Here is a 16337-nt window from a genome sequence, read left to right as displayed (position 1 = left end):
AGTGGGGCATCTGGTCAACTTACTGGATTAACAAGACTTGTGTCCTAACTACATCCAATAAGTAGGTATATCTGTGTGTGAGAAAAGCACAGACATTATAAAACCATGAAAAGAAGAATAAAATGACAAGCCCAATGCTTTTTTTTTTTAATCACAGAATGAGTGTAGATAAAATTATTATACCAGAAAATAAATACTAAGGAAATATTAAGCTTTCTGATAGCCAAACCATGAGTAATACATCTAGAAATCCATAAAAGGAGATATATTTTTTCTTTGTCCTGGATCTGAAAAATATTTGTTTCATGAATCTTTAAGGACCATTGCAGAAAATTAAGACATTTCCTCTAGCACTCGTTTTATGTTAAATGGTAGTGAAAAGACAAGGGAAATGGGTAGGCAGTAGGAGAAAGGAGTAGGAGGGCTGCATACAAATTATGTTTTCTGGTAACTAAACGATACAGAGGTAAATCTGGGACCTTAATGGATTTTGTAAGTGAGAAGAATTCCATTCTCTGTGACTAGCAGCTAGGTTCCTGGTAGAAATTTCAGGATAAAAGTCACTATATTTTGTGCCAGCAGGTGGCAGTAGTGTTCCTCAGAGATCTGTAGCTCAGTGCTCAGCGCACAGGGAACATTTTGGCAGAGCTGCTGGTCTTGCTTTTTGATGGGGCACATGAAAGAAAATGGAAGTGGAGAGATGAGGTGAAGTCCTAAACGGCTGTATTAAATTAGACTGAATCTTCATGCCATTTGTCTAGAACATAGCTTACGAAATGTTTTCTGAAATGACTTCTGAAAAACTCGATGTGATATTCCACACAAAGTCTCTTTTCCAGATTTCTCAGCTTTTGAACAGAGTGGACTTGTCAATATCTGAGCAAAGCACCAAACTGAAGATGTCCCACAGAGATAGTAACCACCAGCTTCAGCTCTTGGATACTAAGTAAGTAATCAATTTATAAACATTTTATTTCTAATAGTATGAGTTCTTTATGAATTTATTCAATACAACAGCTTCCCCCTCTTATTTATTGCATAAACAAAGTGACAACAGTACTGGAAATCGAAAGGAAAAGTTATCTGTGCAGCATGCTGTCGCTTCACCTGCCTCATTTTTGTTTTCTTGGTTGGATAATCATCCATTCATTCATTCGATAAATAGTTGAGCACTGGCCAAGGTGTTGAGGATCAGTAATGAATAGAACCAGATGGTCTTGTTCTTGTCCTTGTGTAGCTGATAGTCTAGGGTTGTTGTCGGAAAACTGTGACTTGCAAGCCACATGTGGCTCTTTGGAGACTATTAAAGAAAAAGAGAGCCAGGCTCCAGTTCTGGGAGATAAAAGGGAGAATGAGGAAGAGCCCAGATAAATAGGGGAGTTAGGAAGGGTTCCAGGACAATGACTTCTGAGCTGGGAGCCCTGGGGGACCCTCTGAACTGCAATATTAGCACCTGGTGTGGCTCTGTGTGACTCTGACACCTCCGGGCCCACTTTGTCAGCTCTTCATGAATAGGAAATATTGTCAGGTGCTTTTTTGTTATATCATCTTCTTCAAACCCCTTCCCAAAATAATGCTAAATGCAAGTCTATGAAAAGGTAAGCATGTAATTCTGGGTGGGCTCAATTTAATGCCAACATATTTATGAGAAATTTTATAATCAGAGGCTGTTTGAATTGTTTTACATCTAACTTGCTGACTCTTTTATTTTAGATTTAAAGGTACAATTGAGGAACTCAGTAACCAGATTTTATCTGCTCGGAATTGGTTGCAGCAGGAACAGGAACGGATAGAAAAAGAACTTTTACAGAAAATCGATCAGCTATCCTTGGTTGTTAAGGAAAACAGTGTAGGTATTGATGTTTAGCAATAACATGGTCATTTGCCGAGGGTCTGCAATGTTGGAGTAATACCTAGTAATTTATCATCGCTTCGTTTAGCACCACATTAGGCTGTTCCAATGCTTGCCTTAGAATCCATTTCATGGTTCATATTGGTTCTTTGTCATAAAGAGATGGAGCACTCTGATTTGTTTTGGTTAACAAAGGCTAAGTAGAAAACTTTAATAGCTTCAGCTAAGATGAATTTAAGTGAAGACCTAATGAACCAAACTGTCCATCTGCTTTTCTAAATCAAACAGTGACAGACTTCAACCTAGGTTGTTTTAATTTCATGACCGGGTATAACCAGTCTTGGCTAGATTTCTCCCTCTGTCACACTGTAACCGCAGTATGAGACATCATGGTGCAACACGTAAAGAGAATCCACTGTTTTCTTTCCCAGCTTCCTTGTCCTTTTACTCCACTCTTCCAGAGGACTCAGGTGTGCAGAACTGCTCACACACCATATTGAGAAAACCTTGCATGGATAGGATTCAAAACCAGTAAACTCTGAAACCGGTACTTGGCAGGCAGCATTTTTGGTTTGGTCATTTAGCCTAAGCATCTCCCTCTCCCTTCTCTTTTCTTGCACTGCTTCCTCCTGTTGAACATTGACGGAGCAGAAGCGACTGATGCAGTTTGCATCTCTAGCTCTGCCCTCTGAAAGCCCAACTGTTGAATTGCAGACTCTGCATTGACCAGCATTGTGAGAGCTTTGTCCTGCCATAGCCCACCCGCTTTCAGCTTGGAGTTTGTGGTCCTGGCCTCCAGAGCTCACCTGCAGACAGATGCCCATAAAAATAAAGCATGGTGGGAAGGGAAGGGAGGAAGAGAAGGGAAGAGTTACCATATCACATATTTCTTTAGATGTCCTCTCTCTCTCTCTATTTTTTTTTTTTTATCAGATCTACTGATTGATTTACTTAGATTCATGCTAATACATGTGTAGACTCTGGGTCTTTGGATCACTTATTTTTACATGAGGACTGTTCTAATAACTAACAGTAAGCCCCAGGATAGTGGGGTTTAATAAGATAGATGTTTATTTCTCTCTCACATAGAAGATGTCTGGGCCAGTGTGGTAGCTTGTCAGTCCTCAGAGTCTCAGGATCCTCCTGGCATAATTGCCAATCCTAGAGAGTGACCCCTGTCCTCGTAGTTCAGGAAGGTTGCTGGAGCTCCAGTCATTGTCTGAATTCCAGAAAGAGGGGAAAGAAGGACATGCCTCAGCTCTCTTTTAACTCTTCCTGGAAACTTCCAGGTACACTTGAACTTGCATGTCATTGGCCAAACTTAATCATATGGCTACCCCACACTCAGGGGACAGTAGTAAATGTCATCTGTATTCCGGGTGACCTTATACTCAGCTGTAAATTGGGGATCTGTTAAAAAGGAAAGGATCATAGATATTAGGGTGACCAACGAGCAACCTTTGCGATTCCGTTCCCTGCAGACTATTGTTAAACACATTATAGCTGATGCCAATGCCATACAGAGTTTCTTTTTTGAGTAATCAGGTGCAATTCTTGTCACGGATCTCAGGGAGCCAGTGAGAGGGACATGGAGAAGAAGCTCAGCCAGATGTCAGCCAGACTGGACAAAATAGAAGAGAGTCAGAAGAAGCATATGGAAGGGCAGAGAACAAAGCAAGAAGAAGAGAAGGTGCATGGGCGAATCAGCAAGCTGGAGTTGCAGATGACGGAGGACATGAAGGAAATGAAAGCAGAAGTTGATGCTGGTAGGCTGAAAACAGCTCCTATGGTTTATTTTCTATTTGATCTAGGAACCAATTAATTAGTATTCCCTATAACTGCCCATGACCCTGGCTAATGGTAAGAACAGTGAAATGGCCTTGGGTGATTTTCTAAGAAGCTATGCTGTATTCAACTAAAACATCATTTTAATTCCAAGGACATGAAAAGCCACCATGAGGGACAAGCAAACAAAATGAGGATTGCTTAGCCTGTAGGTGATGTGTACTACTTTCTTTAGTGCTGTGTATGGATTCCTTTCTGTTCATAGCCAAGGTCACTAGGTCTCATAAATAAGCACATATCTTTGAGGGGCTTTTGAAGGCTTTATTGTATACTGCTAATAGGACCATCATGGTAATGAGTTGTTTCCCTCTACTCAGAAGTAAACAGGGCCCACTAATTCACACTTGTTTAGGAGAAAATGTTAGAACTGATTTCAAGTTCTAAGGGCTGACATAAAAGGAGGAATTAGATTTACCCTCTGAGTCAGGAATACAGAACTGGAACCAGTAAGTGAAAATGACCCGAATACAGATTTTATTTATAAAAATCTTTTTAAAAAAATATATTTTATTGATTTTTTACAGAGAGGAAGGGAGAGAGATAGAGAGCTAGAAACGCCAATGAGAGAGAAACATCGACCAACTGCCTCTTGCACACCCCTTAACGGGGATGTGCCCACAACCAATGTACATGCCCTTGACCGGAATAGAACCTGGGACTTTTCAGTCCACAGACTGACGCTCTACCACTGAGCCAAACCGGTTTCGGCTATTTTTAAAAATCTTTATTGTTGAGAGCATTACAGATGTCCCTTTCCCCCCACCCTCACCCCCTTATAGTTTCCCTCCACTCAGTTCCTGCCCTGTCCCAGGCCTTCACCACTCTATTGTCTGTGTCCTTAGGTAATGTATACATGCATATAAGATCTTTGGTTAATCTCTTCCCATACCCCCACTGCCCTTCCCTCAGAATCATTAGTCTGTTCCATTTCCATGCCTCTGATTCTATTTTATTTACCAGTTTATTGTGTTCATTAGATTTCTTATTTGTTCATTTTGATTTTTAGGTTCAATTGTTGACAGGTAATGTATTTATTGCCTTTTTATTGTTTATATGTTTTATCTTTTTCTTCTTCCTCTTCCTCCTTTTAAAGAATACCCTTCAGCATTTTTTGTAATACTGGTTTGGTGTGATGAACTTGTTTAGCTTTTATTTTTTTTGTCTGTGAAGCTCTTTATATGACATTCAATTCTAAATGATGGTTTTGCTGGGTAGAGTAACCTTGGTTGTAGGTCCTTGCTATTTATCTTGCTGAATATTTCTTGCCACTCCCTTCTGGCCTACATAGTTTCTGTTGAGAAGTCAGATGACAGTTGTATTGGCACGTCCTTGTATGTAACTATTGATAATTGCTTTTCTCTTGCTTCTGGTAAGATTCTCTTTGTCTTTAGCCCTTGGAATTTTAATTATGATGTTTCTTAGTGTGGTCTTCTTTGGGTTCCTCTTGTTTGGGACTTTGTGCTTCCTGGACTTGTTTATTTCTTTCACCAGATAGGGGAAGTTTTCTGTCATTATTTTTTTCAAATAGGTTTTTAGTATCTTCCTTTCTCTCTTCTTCTGGCAATCCCATAATGAGAATGTTGGTAGGCTTGAAGTTGTCCAGAAGCTCCTTACACTATCTTCATATTTTTTTATTCTTTTTGCTCCTCTGATGGGGTGATTTTGGCTTTCTCATATTTCAAATACTTGATTTGATTCTCAGGATCTTCTACTCTATTCTTGGATCCCTATATATTATTCTTTATTTCATCAGTGTATACTTAATTTCTGACTGTTCCTTTTCCATTATTTTGGCATTCTCACTAAGATCCTTGAAGGTCTCACTAAGTGCCTTGGAGGCACTTGGAGGCACTTGGAAGATTCTTGAGTAATCTATAGCTGTGGTTTTGAACTCTATCTAGGAGCTTGCTTTCTTCCATTTCTTTCATTTGTGGCATGTTTCTTTTTCTCTGCATTTTGACTATTTCACGTGGTTGTTTCGATATATTGCATAGAGCTTCTATGTATTCTTGAGTTGGTAGAGTGGACCTGTGTTGTAGGTGTCCTATAGGGCCCAATGGGTTAGCCTCCCCAGTCACCTGAGCTGGGCACTTTAGGTGCGCCCTTTTGTGGGCTGTGTGCACAGTTGTGTTGTAGCTGAAATTTGATTGCTGTTGGTATCATTGGGAGGGATTGATCTCCAGGCCAAATTGGCTGTGGGGACCAGCTTCAAATACAGGGGGAGAGCTGCTATGCAAGAGACACCCCTATGGAGCAGGGCTTGCTTCAGTGGGGCTTTGGTGCTCATTGAGTTTGCCCTTTGAGTGTGTCACTCACGGATGTGCAGAGTTGTAATCTAGTATGTTCTGACACTGACCAATGGGTATACTGGCTCTTGGGTCTCTAGGAAGGTGCAAAGTCAGCCACTGCCTGGGACCATCCATCAGGAGATACAGAGAGATCTGCAGATTCCTACTATTTGTATAGGCGCAGTGTTTCCCAAAGTGTGGTATGTGTACCCCCAGGGGTACGGGAAGAGTTTGGTGGGGGTACACATTACACCAAAGTTTGGTGGGGATATGCACTGCACTGTGCTTAGCTGCACCTAATTCTACGTTCTCATGAGTACGAGGGGTTCTCAGCGTTACGAAAATTATAGAAGGGGTACACATATGTCAAAAGTTTGAGAAACACTGGGCAGGGTTTAAAGTGTCCAAGCAAGGCCCAGCTATGAAGGCTGAAGCTAGTGCTGGGTCTTGGGCCTCTTATTGATAGGTTTGGGGCTCCTGACCCAGCTGAAGCTTGTTTGAGAGATTTTAGCAAAGTCTGAAGACTGAGTAAGGTCAGCAAAAGCCACTGCCCACAGGTTGAATGAGGCTGTAAATTGGATGGGGCAGGGTCTCAGGGAATCACCTGGGCAGAGCAAACAGAAATGGCTGCCAGTCAGCCCAGCCACCGGGGAGGTCCCATTATAGGAACAATGACCCTTGCAAACACCTCCATCTGGGAGAAAGCCCCCTGAATTCCAGTTCCAATTCCAAACAATCAAGTTTCTCCTTGTATGTGTCTGTATCCACCAAAGCTTCACCCTGGAGCTCAGAGAAAGTGGACTTTGTAAGTTCCTTCATGCGGCCAGTCCTTTAAGAGGAACAACTGGGTCTCCAGCAGCCTCTATACCACTAAGCTTCAATCCCCACTGGTTTTTACAGCCCATAGTTATGGAGACCTTATTTACATCCTCTGGGAGCCTGGGCTGTGGGTCTGGTGTGGGTCTGGGACCCCTTACTCCTCATGGGTGGCCTCTGCAGAGACGATCTCCCTGCCAATTAAAAACACACATGGGTACTGGTCCAGCCAGTTCCACGCCTCTGCCCCCCTCTTGACAGACTCAATGTGCTTTCTTCTTTAGTTCTTTAGTTGTAGAACTTTAATTCAGCCACCTTTTAGGTGGTTCTGGATGATGGTTGTTCTGTATTTTAGTTGTGATTTTGATGCGGTTGTGGGAGGTGACGAATATAGGCAGTTGCCTACGCTACCATCTTGGTTCTCCTTGAAGACAGATTTTAACTCAACCTGAGGCAGAAGTACAGCAGGTCCTGTAATAAGGCAATTTTGTTGAAACATTCCTGAGCTACCCTAGGAACTTAACTCCTGTTTATGTCAGTTAGCCTATGGAAAAGTCAGTTTCATTAATGTCCATTTGTTTAGTCACAGAGCCTATTGTTAAGTGAGGACCAACTATACCCTCAGTTAATGGGTCCTAAAACGACACGGGTGGCTTGGTGAGCTTGAAGGCTCTTTGTCGTTGAAGGTATTCAAGCGGAAGCTGCTGATATGGTCAGAAAAGAGAAAACAACCTTATAACGTGAGAAGGTGGACGAAGTTTTCTCCTAGCTCCTTCCAGTTCCATGATTCTATAATTTCCTTCTATGGAATTGTTGTAATTTGGCCACATGGAGATAAAAGTACTTAGATACTCCAAGAAAAAGTTTGTAGTTACCATCAAAGTATATTGTTTTATTTAAGTAGAAACCACAATTAAATTTATGTGCCGAGGAACTTAATGCAAACATGAAGTTTCTTTCTTGGTCTTTTGGAATATTAGAATATGGTATTTGACTATTTCACCTGTTTTTAACTTTGCATCATTTCCTGAGTAAATTTATTATGATTTAATCAATATACCATTGAGTTTTTTAATATTTATTACCTAGTAATAAATGCATATGAACCTTTTTAAGATTAAAAATATTTAATTTTGCCGGGACCAGTTTGGCTCAGTGGATAGAGCGTCAGCCTGCGGACTGAAAGGTCCGGGGTTCGATTCCGGACAAGGGCATGTACCTTGGTTGCTGGCACATCCCCAGTGGGGGTGTGCAAGAGGCAGCTGGTCGATGTTTTTCTCTCATCGACGTTTCTAACTCTCTGTCCCTCTCAATTCCTCTCTGTGTAAAATCAATAAAATATATTTTACAATATTTAATTTTTTTCTTACAAAATCAATACATTTTTTAATGAAAAATCATAAAGCACAAAACATTTTAAAAAATACTTGTGCCTTCTTTTACACAGAGATCACTTTATGAGTATCTTTTTATACATATAGGATATACATAAATGTACTGTTTCATATGAAAGCTCATGCTATGTACGCTGATTTATAACCTACTCTTTTAATTTGTAATATATTCTCTCCATTCAATAAGAATGGAATGTCCCACAGTTTGGGTCTGTTTTCTTCCTCTCAATTATATTCAGGTTGTAGGTTTTGGACAGAAATGTGACAGAAGGGATGTGTCCTTTCCAGGGTACCTTATCAGGGGGTACATGATGTTGGTTTTTCCCAGTATCGGTGCAGTTAGCTTTGATCACTTGGTTAAAGTCTAGCTGCCAGATTTCTCTATTGTAATAATTCCTTTCCTCTTGATAATTAAAAAGTAATTTGGCCTGGCTCGTGTGGCTCAGTAGTTGAGTGTTGACCTATGAACTAGGAAGATATTGTTTGATTCTAGCCAGGTCACATGGTCTTGTTGTGGGCTCAATCTTTGGTGTGGGGTGTGCAAGAGGCAGTCGATCAGTGATTTTCTCTAATCATTGATGTTTCTATCTCTCCTGCTCTAAAATCAATAAAAATATATATATTTTTAAATTAATAGGTAGGGAGATACTGTGAAACTATCCTGTTTCCCATCAAAGTTTTACTCCAGCAGTTTTAGCATCTACTAATAATGTTTGCCCAAATCAACTATGACTATACAACTGCAGAGTTTGATACAGCATTGTTTTTTAATATTAACTCTTGTGAATTTACCTCTTAAAGGGTTTACAGCCATCTATGAAAGCATAGGATCCCTCAGACAAGTTCTTGAAGCCAAGATGAAATTGGACAAGGACCAGCTACAGAAACAAATCCAACAGATGCAGAAGCTGGAAGCTCCCATGTGAAGGGAGTTGGGACAAGGACCGCAAAGGTGGTTTTGCCAGTGGGTCTGGGAGCTCAAGACCTCTGTAGCCAGGGTGTTGTGGCATTTGGGATTGTTCTATTCATGGCGTGCATGTGCCAAGAAATGTGTTTTCATGAGTCTAAATGTTTACCTTGAGTCTTGAAAACACTCTATCTTTAAAAATCTACACCAATAATAGAGGAATATGCAAATTGTTTGGGACTCTGTCACAGTAATGACAGAACAGCTGGCTGGTGGGGCAACCAGACTGGCAGGGGGGGTTAGTGAGGGACAACCAAACGACTGAACAGCAGCCAGCATGGGGAGACCAGGCTGGCAGGGGGGGGTGTTGGGGTGGCTAGGCCAGCAGGGGGGACAGTTAGGGGCAACCAGGCTGATGGGGGGTGGCAGTTAGGAGTGATCAGGCTGGCAGGGGGGCAGTTAGGGGCAATCGGGCCGGCAGGCAGAGGTGGTTAGGGGTGATCAGGCTGGTAGGGGGGGGGAAGTTAGGGGTGATCAGGAGGTAGGCAGACAGGCAGGGGAGCAGTTAGGAGCAAGCAGTCCCAGATTGTGAGAAGGATGTCACAGATTGGAGACGGTGCATGCTGGGCTGAGGGGACCCCCTCCCTCTCGTGCACAAATTTCATGCACCAGGCCACTAGTATTAAATATAATTTTTACCACTTTATTCCATTTCTCTAAATTCAATGGGATATCCTTCCCTCCCTCTCTGATTTGGAAAGGCTTTATCCCCTTCATTTTATGAATGAAAAGATTTAATTTTCCTTCAGTGCTTGATGCTCTGGCCAAGACCTTGCTATTTTGAAAATGTCATGGTGAATTTTTTTTAAATTAAAAAACTAATGAATTGTCACAGAAATGTTTTGCTCCTCATCCTAAATTAAAAGAATGTCCTGATAGATCAGAATTTAACCTTGGAGTCCATATTTGGATCTTATTATTGTTGTCTATGCATTTCTTTTTTAAAAATTTATCCTTATTGTTGAAAATATTATAGATATCCCTTTTTCTGACCCCATTGTTGATCCCCTCCACCCCACACCCCTGCTCAAGTCTTCACCACACTTATTGTAAATCTTCTGTCTTTTTTAGGGGGAAGGGACTTAACATTTTTGGGGGAAAAACACCACTTATATAATGAGAGCAGTTTAAAAATTGATAACTACCATATAGATTGCAAATGAAAATGGAAACTAGAGACAATTATGTAGATAATGCAAGACACAATATCTACATTGACCACACAGTTATACCAGGTTTTAATATTGAAAAATGTTTTTCAATTATCCACAGTCTGTATAGTGATAGCCATATATTTAATAATGAAATGGTGGTTAATAGTCTGTTTATTTCACAATTAATTGTTCATTAATTATAATAGGATGTGAGCATTTTTCAGGCTTTATGATCTACTCTCTAACTGTTTCTAAAATTGGCACAAAGTGCTTCTGTTTATAAACACTGTATTCTGTGCCTTGGTTTCATTATGTCAATGCACTGTACCCCACAAAAGTTTTGCAGACAGAGTAGAAGGCATGATAATGTATCAGAATTATGATGTAATAATGGGATCCTATGTATTTTTTAAACTCTAAATTTAATCACTGTCAAGACATTAGCCAATCAACATTATTAATGAAATAGAAATTCATACTTTTGTATGAACGGATAATCAAATTGATATTGCATTTATAATACTGTCAAGAAATTTTAAGTTTGAGCAACTTTATAGACAATGGGTATTTCTTTTTAGTCGCCATATTGGCTCCGTTGTTCAGTATTGGCTCAGTGCTGTCTGTTCACCTGTGGATGTAAAAATTGGTCATAAGACACACACCGTTCTAAACTGTGAGGGTGCCCAGGAGAAAGGAAATAGGAATTCTTTTAAACATTGTAAAACCTTTTTTTTTTTTTTTTTTTTTTTTTTTTTTTTTTTTTTTTGCCAAGGACTCAGGAAAATCAAAGTGTTTTCAATTTTTAGGATAAATTATAAATGAAATATCTGTCTATTACTGATAATTTATATAAAATATGCTGCTACAGTATATAATAGTCTACCCTCAATGGCTTGACAAAAAAAATTTTTTTTTAAATTCGGACCAGAGAAATCATATAAAGAATATGTCATCCAACACATATTTCCTTATTTTGTCACGAATGCCTGGCTCTCAGTACAGGCAGACCATTTCCATGTAACAATGAAAATGTTTAATGCTCTTTTGCAATCAGAAAGTAGATTTCCTTTTGTGGCAGCTTAACCCTGTTTAATTCAGTTCTCCAAGTTTTAAGCACAAGCCACAGCACAGAGAGTCATGGCCCCTCCTCATCTGTCTCCTCCGGGGTCCTGAAAAGGAAGATCAGCCCAGTGACCCCTGGGGAGTCGGGCACAGGATTCCAGCTGGAGGCAGGGAGAAGGGTGCGGGGAGCGGGTGATGCTTGGCCGTCCGCTGAGTTGCTCAGGTGCTTCTGATGCTGCCGTTACGTGTCCTGAGCTCTGGCAGTGGTTCTTGTCCGTGGCTGCGTGTTGAAATCACCTGGGGAGTCCACAAAGCTACTGCTGCCTGGGCTGCCCCAGGCCCACGCACGACGTCAGAGCCCCTGGGAGGTGGGCGTGGGCATCAGTCTGTGTCAAAGGCCCCCAGTGACTGGTGCGCTGGGGAGGTTGTGAACCTACTCTTATCACCAAAGTTTAAATGAGAATCAGCTTCTGTGTTCTTTCCTTTACCAGAAATTTGCAATAAAAAAAAAAAAAATCAAAATAAATGTGGTGTGTGATTTTTAAAGTCTTTCAGTGGGAGGTAAACATTTAATTCCATCAAAATGTCATAGAAATGCTCCTTCTAGCCTGGCTGGTGTGGCTCAGTGATGGAGCATTGATCCAGAAACCAAGAGGTCTCAGGTTTCTATTACTGGTCAGAGCACATTCCCGGGTTGCGGGCTTGATCTCCAGTAAGGGGCGTGAGGAGGCAGCTGATCTATGATGTTCCTTTCTCATCAATGTTTCTATCTCTCTATCCCTCTCCCATCCTCTCTCTCTCAAAATCATTAAAAACATTTTTTTTTTTAAAGGAAGTGCTCCTCCTACCTTCCTGAGAAAACCACGTGGATATAAAGGCTGTGAGTCCTGGAAGACCTGTTGGGAGCTGGGAAGTCACAGGAGCTGCTCCAGCTGTGGGTCCTGCAGGCGCCGTGCCTCTGGAATAAAGCCAGCCGCAGGCCCCTGTGCGAGCTGTGTGCTCACGCTGCACCTTGGTGTGCATTAACTCACTTTGTGATGATAATAGTGATTTGGGTCCTATTCACTCCCCATTTTACGGATGAGAAAACTGGGTTACCTGAAGGTAAAGTAATTCGCCCTGAATCCTGAAGCTAGTAAGTGGGAGCCAGGATCCAACCAGGCAGCCTGCTTCCCAAGCCTGGGCTCTTACCCAGGACATACTCTACCTCTAAGAGGCATCCTTGCATCCCACATAACTGACATGCCGGGCCACTGACTCCAGCCCCATCTGTATGACCTTACCGTTCCACCATCTGAGTCCCTTTGCTTTTTTCCCCTTTAAATCTTTATTGTTGAGAGTATTACTGATGCCCCATTTTTTCTCCCCATTGTCCCCCTCTACCTAGTTCCTGCCCTGCCCCAGGCCTTCACCACCCTATTGTCTGTGTCCATAGGTAATACGTATCTCTCTATATAAAAGCCCAGTGACTGGAATAGTGGAACGACCAGAATGACCGGTGGCTATGACGCGCACTGCGGCAGCCAACCAGCCTGATCTGGGCCCTGATCAGTCCTCCCTCTTCCCTGCCAGCCCAGCCCAATGGGCGCCTCATCAGGGCAGGCTGGCTGGACCCCACCCATGCATGAATTCGTGCACTGGGCCTCTAGTATGCTTATAAGTTCATTGGTTAATCTCTTCCCACCCCTCCCGCCCCCATCCTCACCCCATTCCCTCTGATACTCACCAATCTGTTCTGTGTCTCTATGCCTCTTGTTCTGTTTTATTCATCAGTGTAATTTGATCATTAAACTCCTTGTTCGTTTACTTTGATTTTCAGATTCACTTGATAGATATGCACTTACCTGGTTATGATAGGCAGTCTTACCAGTGTTTCCCAAACCCTCCCCCACATCTCCTGGTATTCACCCCACTGTGCACTCCCCTCCCTGGAGTGTGGGCTGGGTTTAATAATAAGCTTCTCATTAACAGAATGACAGGAGTAATGGCTTGTCACTTCTGAGATTATGTATAAAAGGACTGTGGCTTCCTTCTAGCACGCGTTCTCTCTCTCTCTCTCTCTCTCTCTGGGAAGCAGTGTTATGAAGGGACCGTGTGGTGTGGCAAAGGACTGGAGACCCTTAGTCCAATAGCCTGAAACAAATTGACACACACAGTCGTCTACTCATGTTCATTACAGCAGCCAAAGGTGGAAGCCTCTCAATGTCCATTGGTGGAAGCAAGGATGAGAAATGTGGCACATACCTACAGTGGAATACTCTTTGGCCATAAAAACAAGGGAAGCTCTGACACATGCTATAGCATGAACATTATGCTAAGTGAAATAAGCCAGTCATCAAAGGACAAATACTGTATGATTCCACTTGCATGAATTACCGGGAATAATCAAATCCACAGAGACAGGAGCGGGATAGCTGCCTGGGTCTGGGGGAGGAGGAGGATGGGGTAGGGGGATGATAGGGAGTAAGAGAAGGAGAGGGGGAGGGGGGGACAGGAGTTAGTGTTTAATGGGTATGGTTGCAGCTGGGAAGATGAAAGCTTTCTGGTGATGATTGCACAAGGGGGATGTACATAGTGCCACTGAAGTGTACACTTAGAAATGGTTACGATGGTAGATTTTATGTATATCCTACCACACACACACAAAAGGAACAAAAGAAGCGGATTCCACAACCACAAAGTGAACATTTTGTAGGAGACTGCAGCCTGACGCTTCACTGTAACTTCACGAGAGAGTCAGAGACACCAGCTCAGGCACGCCCACACCCGATCCACAAAAACTGAGATCCTGGATATGCGTGGTTTCAAATCCCTGCATTTTGGGTTGGTTTGTTATGTGCAGCAGTAGATAACCAGTACACTGGCCCTGGGGAATCTTGACAGAATTCTTTTGTGGAAATGCTTATTTTTTGTTGTGCTACAAATTACATGTTCACACATCTCTCTCTATAAAAGCCTAAGTGACTATTATGACTGGATTGGAACAACCAGTCAACCCTTTGCTATGATGCACACTGACCACCGAGAGGAAGACACACAATGCAGGAGCTTGCCCCTAATGGTCAGTGGACTCCCACAGCCAATCTCCCATGGCTCCTCCCCCCAGCCGGCCCCTCCCCCCACCAGGTTGGCCAACCTCCCATGGCCCCTCCTGTCCCCCCAGCCAACCAATCTCTTGCAGCCTCTCTCTCCAGCAGGCCAGCCAACCTCCCAGGGTCCCTCCGCCTGGCTGGCCAGTCCCCTCATAAGCCTTGATCACTGGCCAGACTGAAGGACCCCCCCCATGCACAGATTTGTGCACAGGCCTCTCTCTATATAAAAGCCTAAGTGACCATTACTACCAGACAATTAGCTGGGAGCTATGATGTGTGCTGACCACCAGAGGGCAGACGCTCAATGCAGGAGCTGCCCCATGATGGTCAGTGCACTCGCACAACCAACCTCCCATAGCTGGCCAACTTCCATGGTTCCTCTCCCTGGTCGGGCGGTCCCAATCAGTCCCAGTTGGGACTGAACAAGATGGCCCTGGTCTGCCCTGATTGCTAACTAGGCTGAGGGACACCACCCATGCACAAATTCGTGCACTGGGCCTCTAGTTTATATATATATAAAAGGGTACTAATGCTAAGTGTCCATCCAACTGGTAGCTATGATGTGCAATGATCACCAGGGGGCAGATTCTCAAAGCAGGAGCTGCCGAGCTGTAGTAACAGTTCTTAGATGACACACTTCTAAACTAGAGAAGAGGAAGCCTGATTCCTTGAGGGGCCACATGATTCCATATTTGGCTTTGTAGATTATATTATTGCTGGGCCACTGTTGGCACTGGATCTGGTTTACTTCACACTTGTGTTTGCATTCCACACCCTGTACAACAGCAACATTGCAGAGTGCCCTCTCCCACTCCAGGACGCCTCGGGGGATGTTGGAGAGCGATTTTGGCTGGATCCCCACAGGCCAGGCCGAGGGACCCCACCTGCTGGAGGGACCATGCTCACTCCACAGATGCCCTTTAAACCACAGTGCCAGCCCAGGTGCGGCTGGCCAGTGAGGGACCGTGGGAAGTTGGCTCCAGGGCATGTCCAGCCCCGTTCGCCCAGTCCCGCCCCCGCAGGCCACCTTCTAATTAATTTCCTTTCAATGTGCATTAATCTGTGCACCGGGTCATTAGTGTATGTGTGTGTGTCATACAATGCCAGTATTCACAAGTGGCCACTTAAATTTAAATATGCATAAACCTGAATTAAATAAATTTAAAAATTCAGTTCCTCAGGCACATTTCAAGTGCCCAATAGCCCCATGTGTTTAGTGGCTACATATGGGCAAACGTAGAGCTTTCCCGTGACAGCAGGAAGTCCCACTGGCCAGGAGCAGCAGTGTCCTCACCCTGCCAGCCCTGTCCACAGCTCCATGCTTCCACCTGTCAGCCTAGACTGAGCTTTGGGCCTGTAACTTTCCTTGGCCTCATCACTACAATGTTATGCCAGCTGTTCCTATTCGAGATGATTTCCCAGGTCGTTATTTATAAGACTTTGTCTCATCTGCCAGCGCTGATCAGAAGATACTGCTGCCTGGAGCACTAGGTAGAGAAGGCTGGGGAGGCTGGTGCCCGACGAGGGAGAAGTGTCGGCCAAGGTTGGGGAGGAGGCTGCTTGTGTGCTGTGTGTCTGTCGGGTTCTCACGGGGACACTCAGGGCTGTAGGCTGCCTGGCAAGGGGTTGTTGGCCAGGGGACTCTTGAGTGAATCTGATGTTCCCTGCTGAGAGGGACCTGGCAGGCCCAGGACTGGGATGGAGTGAAGGGAGACACTCACCTTAGAAAACCGAAATCTCTGTGATTAAGATAAATACTATTTGAAAGCAATAATGCAATTTTTAAAAAGCAATAAAACACAATGAACAAAACACCACACCCTAAATAAGACCAGACCCAAATGTGTTGTGCGTTGGCATATTAATA

At 43.2% G+C, this 16337-nt stretch overlaps 1 protein-coding gene across 2 annotated transcripts in view; it reads left to right on the top strand.

The window, feature by feature from the left end:
* The window catches only part of FAM81A (family with sequence similarity 81 member A), a 54987-nt gene extending 45567 nt beyond the window's left edge, over positions 1-9420 (top strand). For both annotated transcript variants that reach the window (XM_036440214.2, XM_036440223.2), the window contains exons 6-9: positions 840-946; positions 1714-1849; positions 3423-3618; positions 8997-9420. In XM_036440214.2, coding sequence (XP_036296107.1) covers positions 840-946; positions 1714-1849; positions 3423-3618; positions 8997-9121 — 564 coding nt within the window. In that variant the 3' untranslated portion in view covers positions 9122-9420. The remainder of the gene's footprint in view (positions 1-839; positions 947-1713; positions 1850-3422; positions 3619-8996) is intronic.
* The last annotated feature ends 6917 nt before the right edge of the window (positions 9421-16337 follow it).

This window comes from Pipistrellus kuhlii, unplaced genomic scaffold, assembly GCF_014108245.1.
Source record: "Pipistrellus kuhlii isolate mPipKuh1 unplaced genomic scaffold, mPipKuh1.p scaffold_m20_p_1, whole genome shotgun sequence".
Classification (NCBI taxonomy): Eukaryota; Metazoa; Chordata; class Mammalia; order Chiroptera; family Vespertilionidae; genus Pipistrellus; species Pipistrellus kuhlii.
Note: the sequence above shows the minus strand (reverse complement) of the source record. Positions and strands in the feature narration are given on the sequence as shown.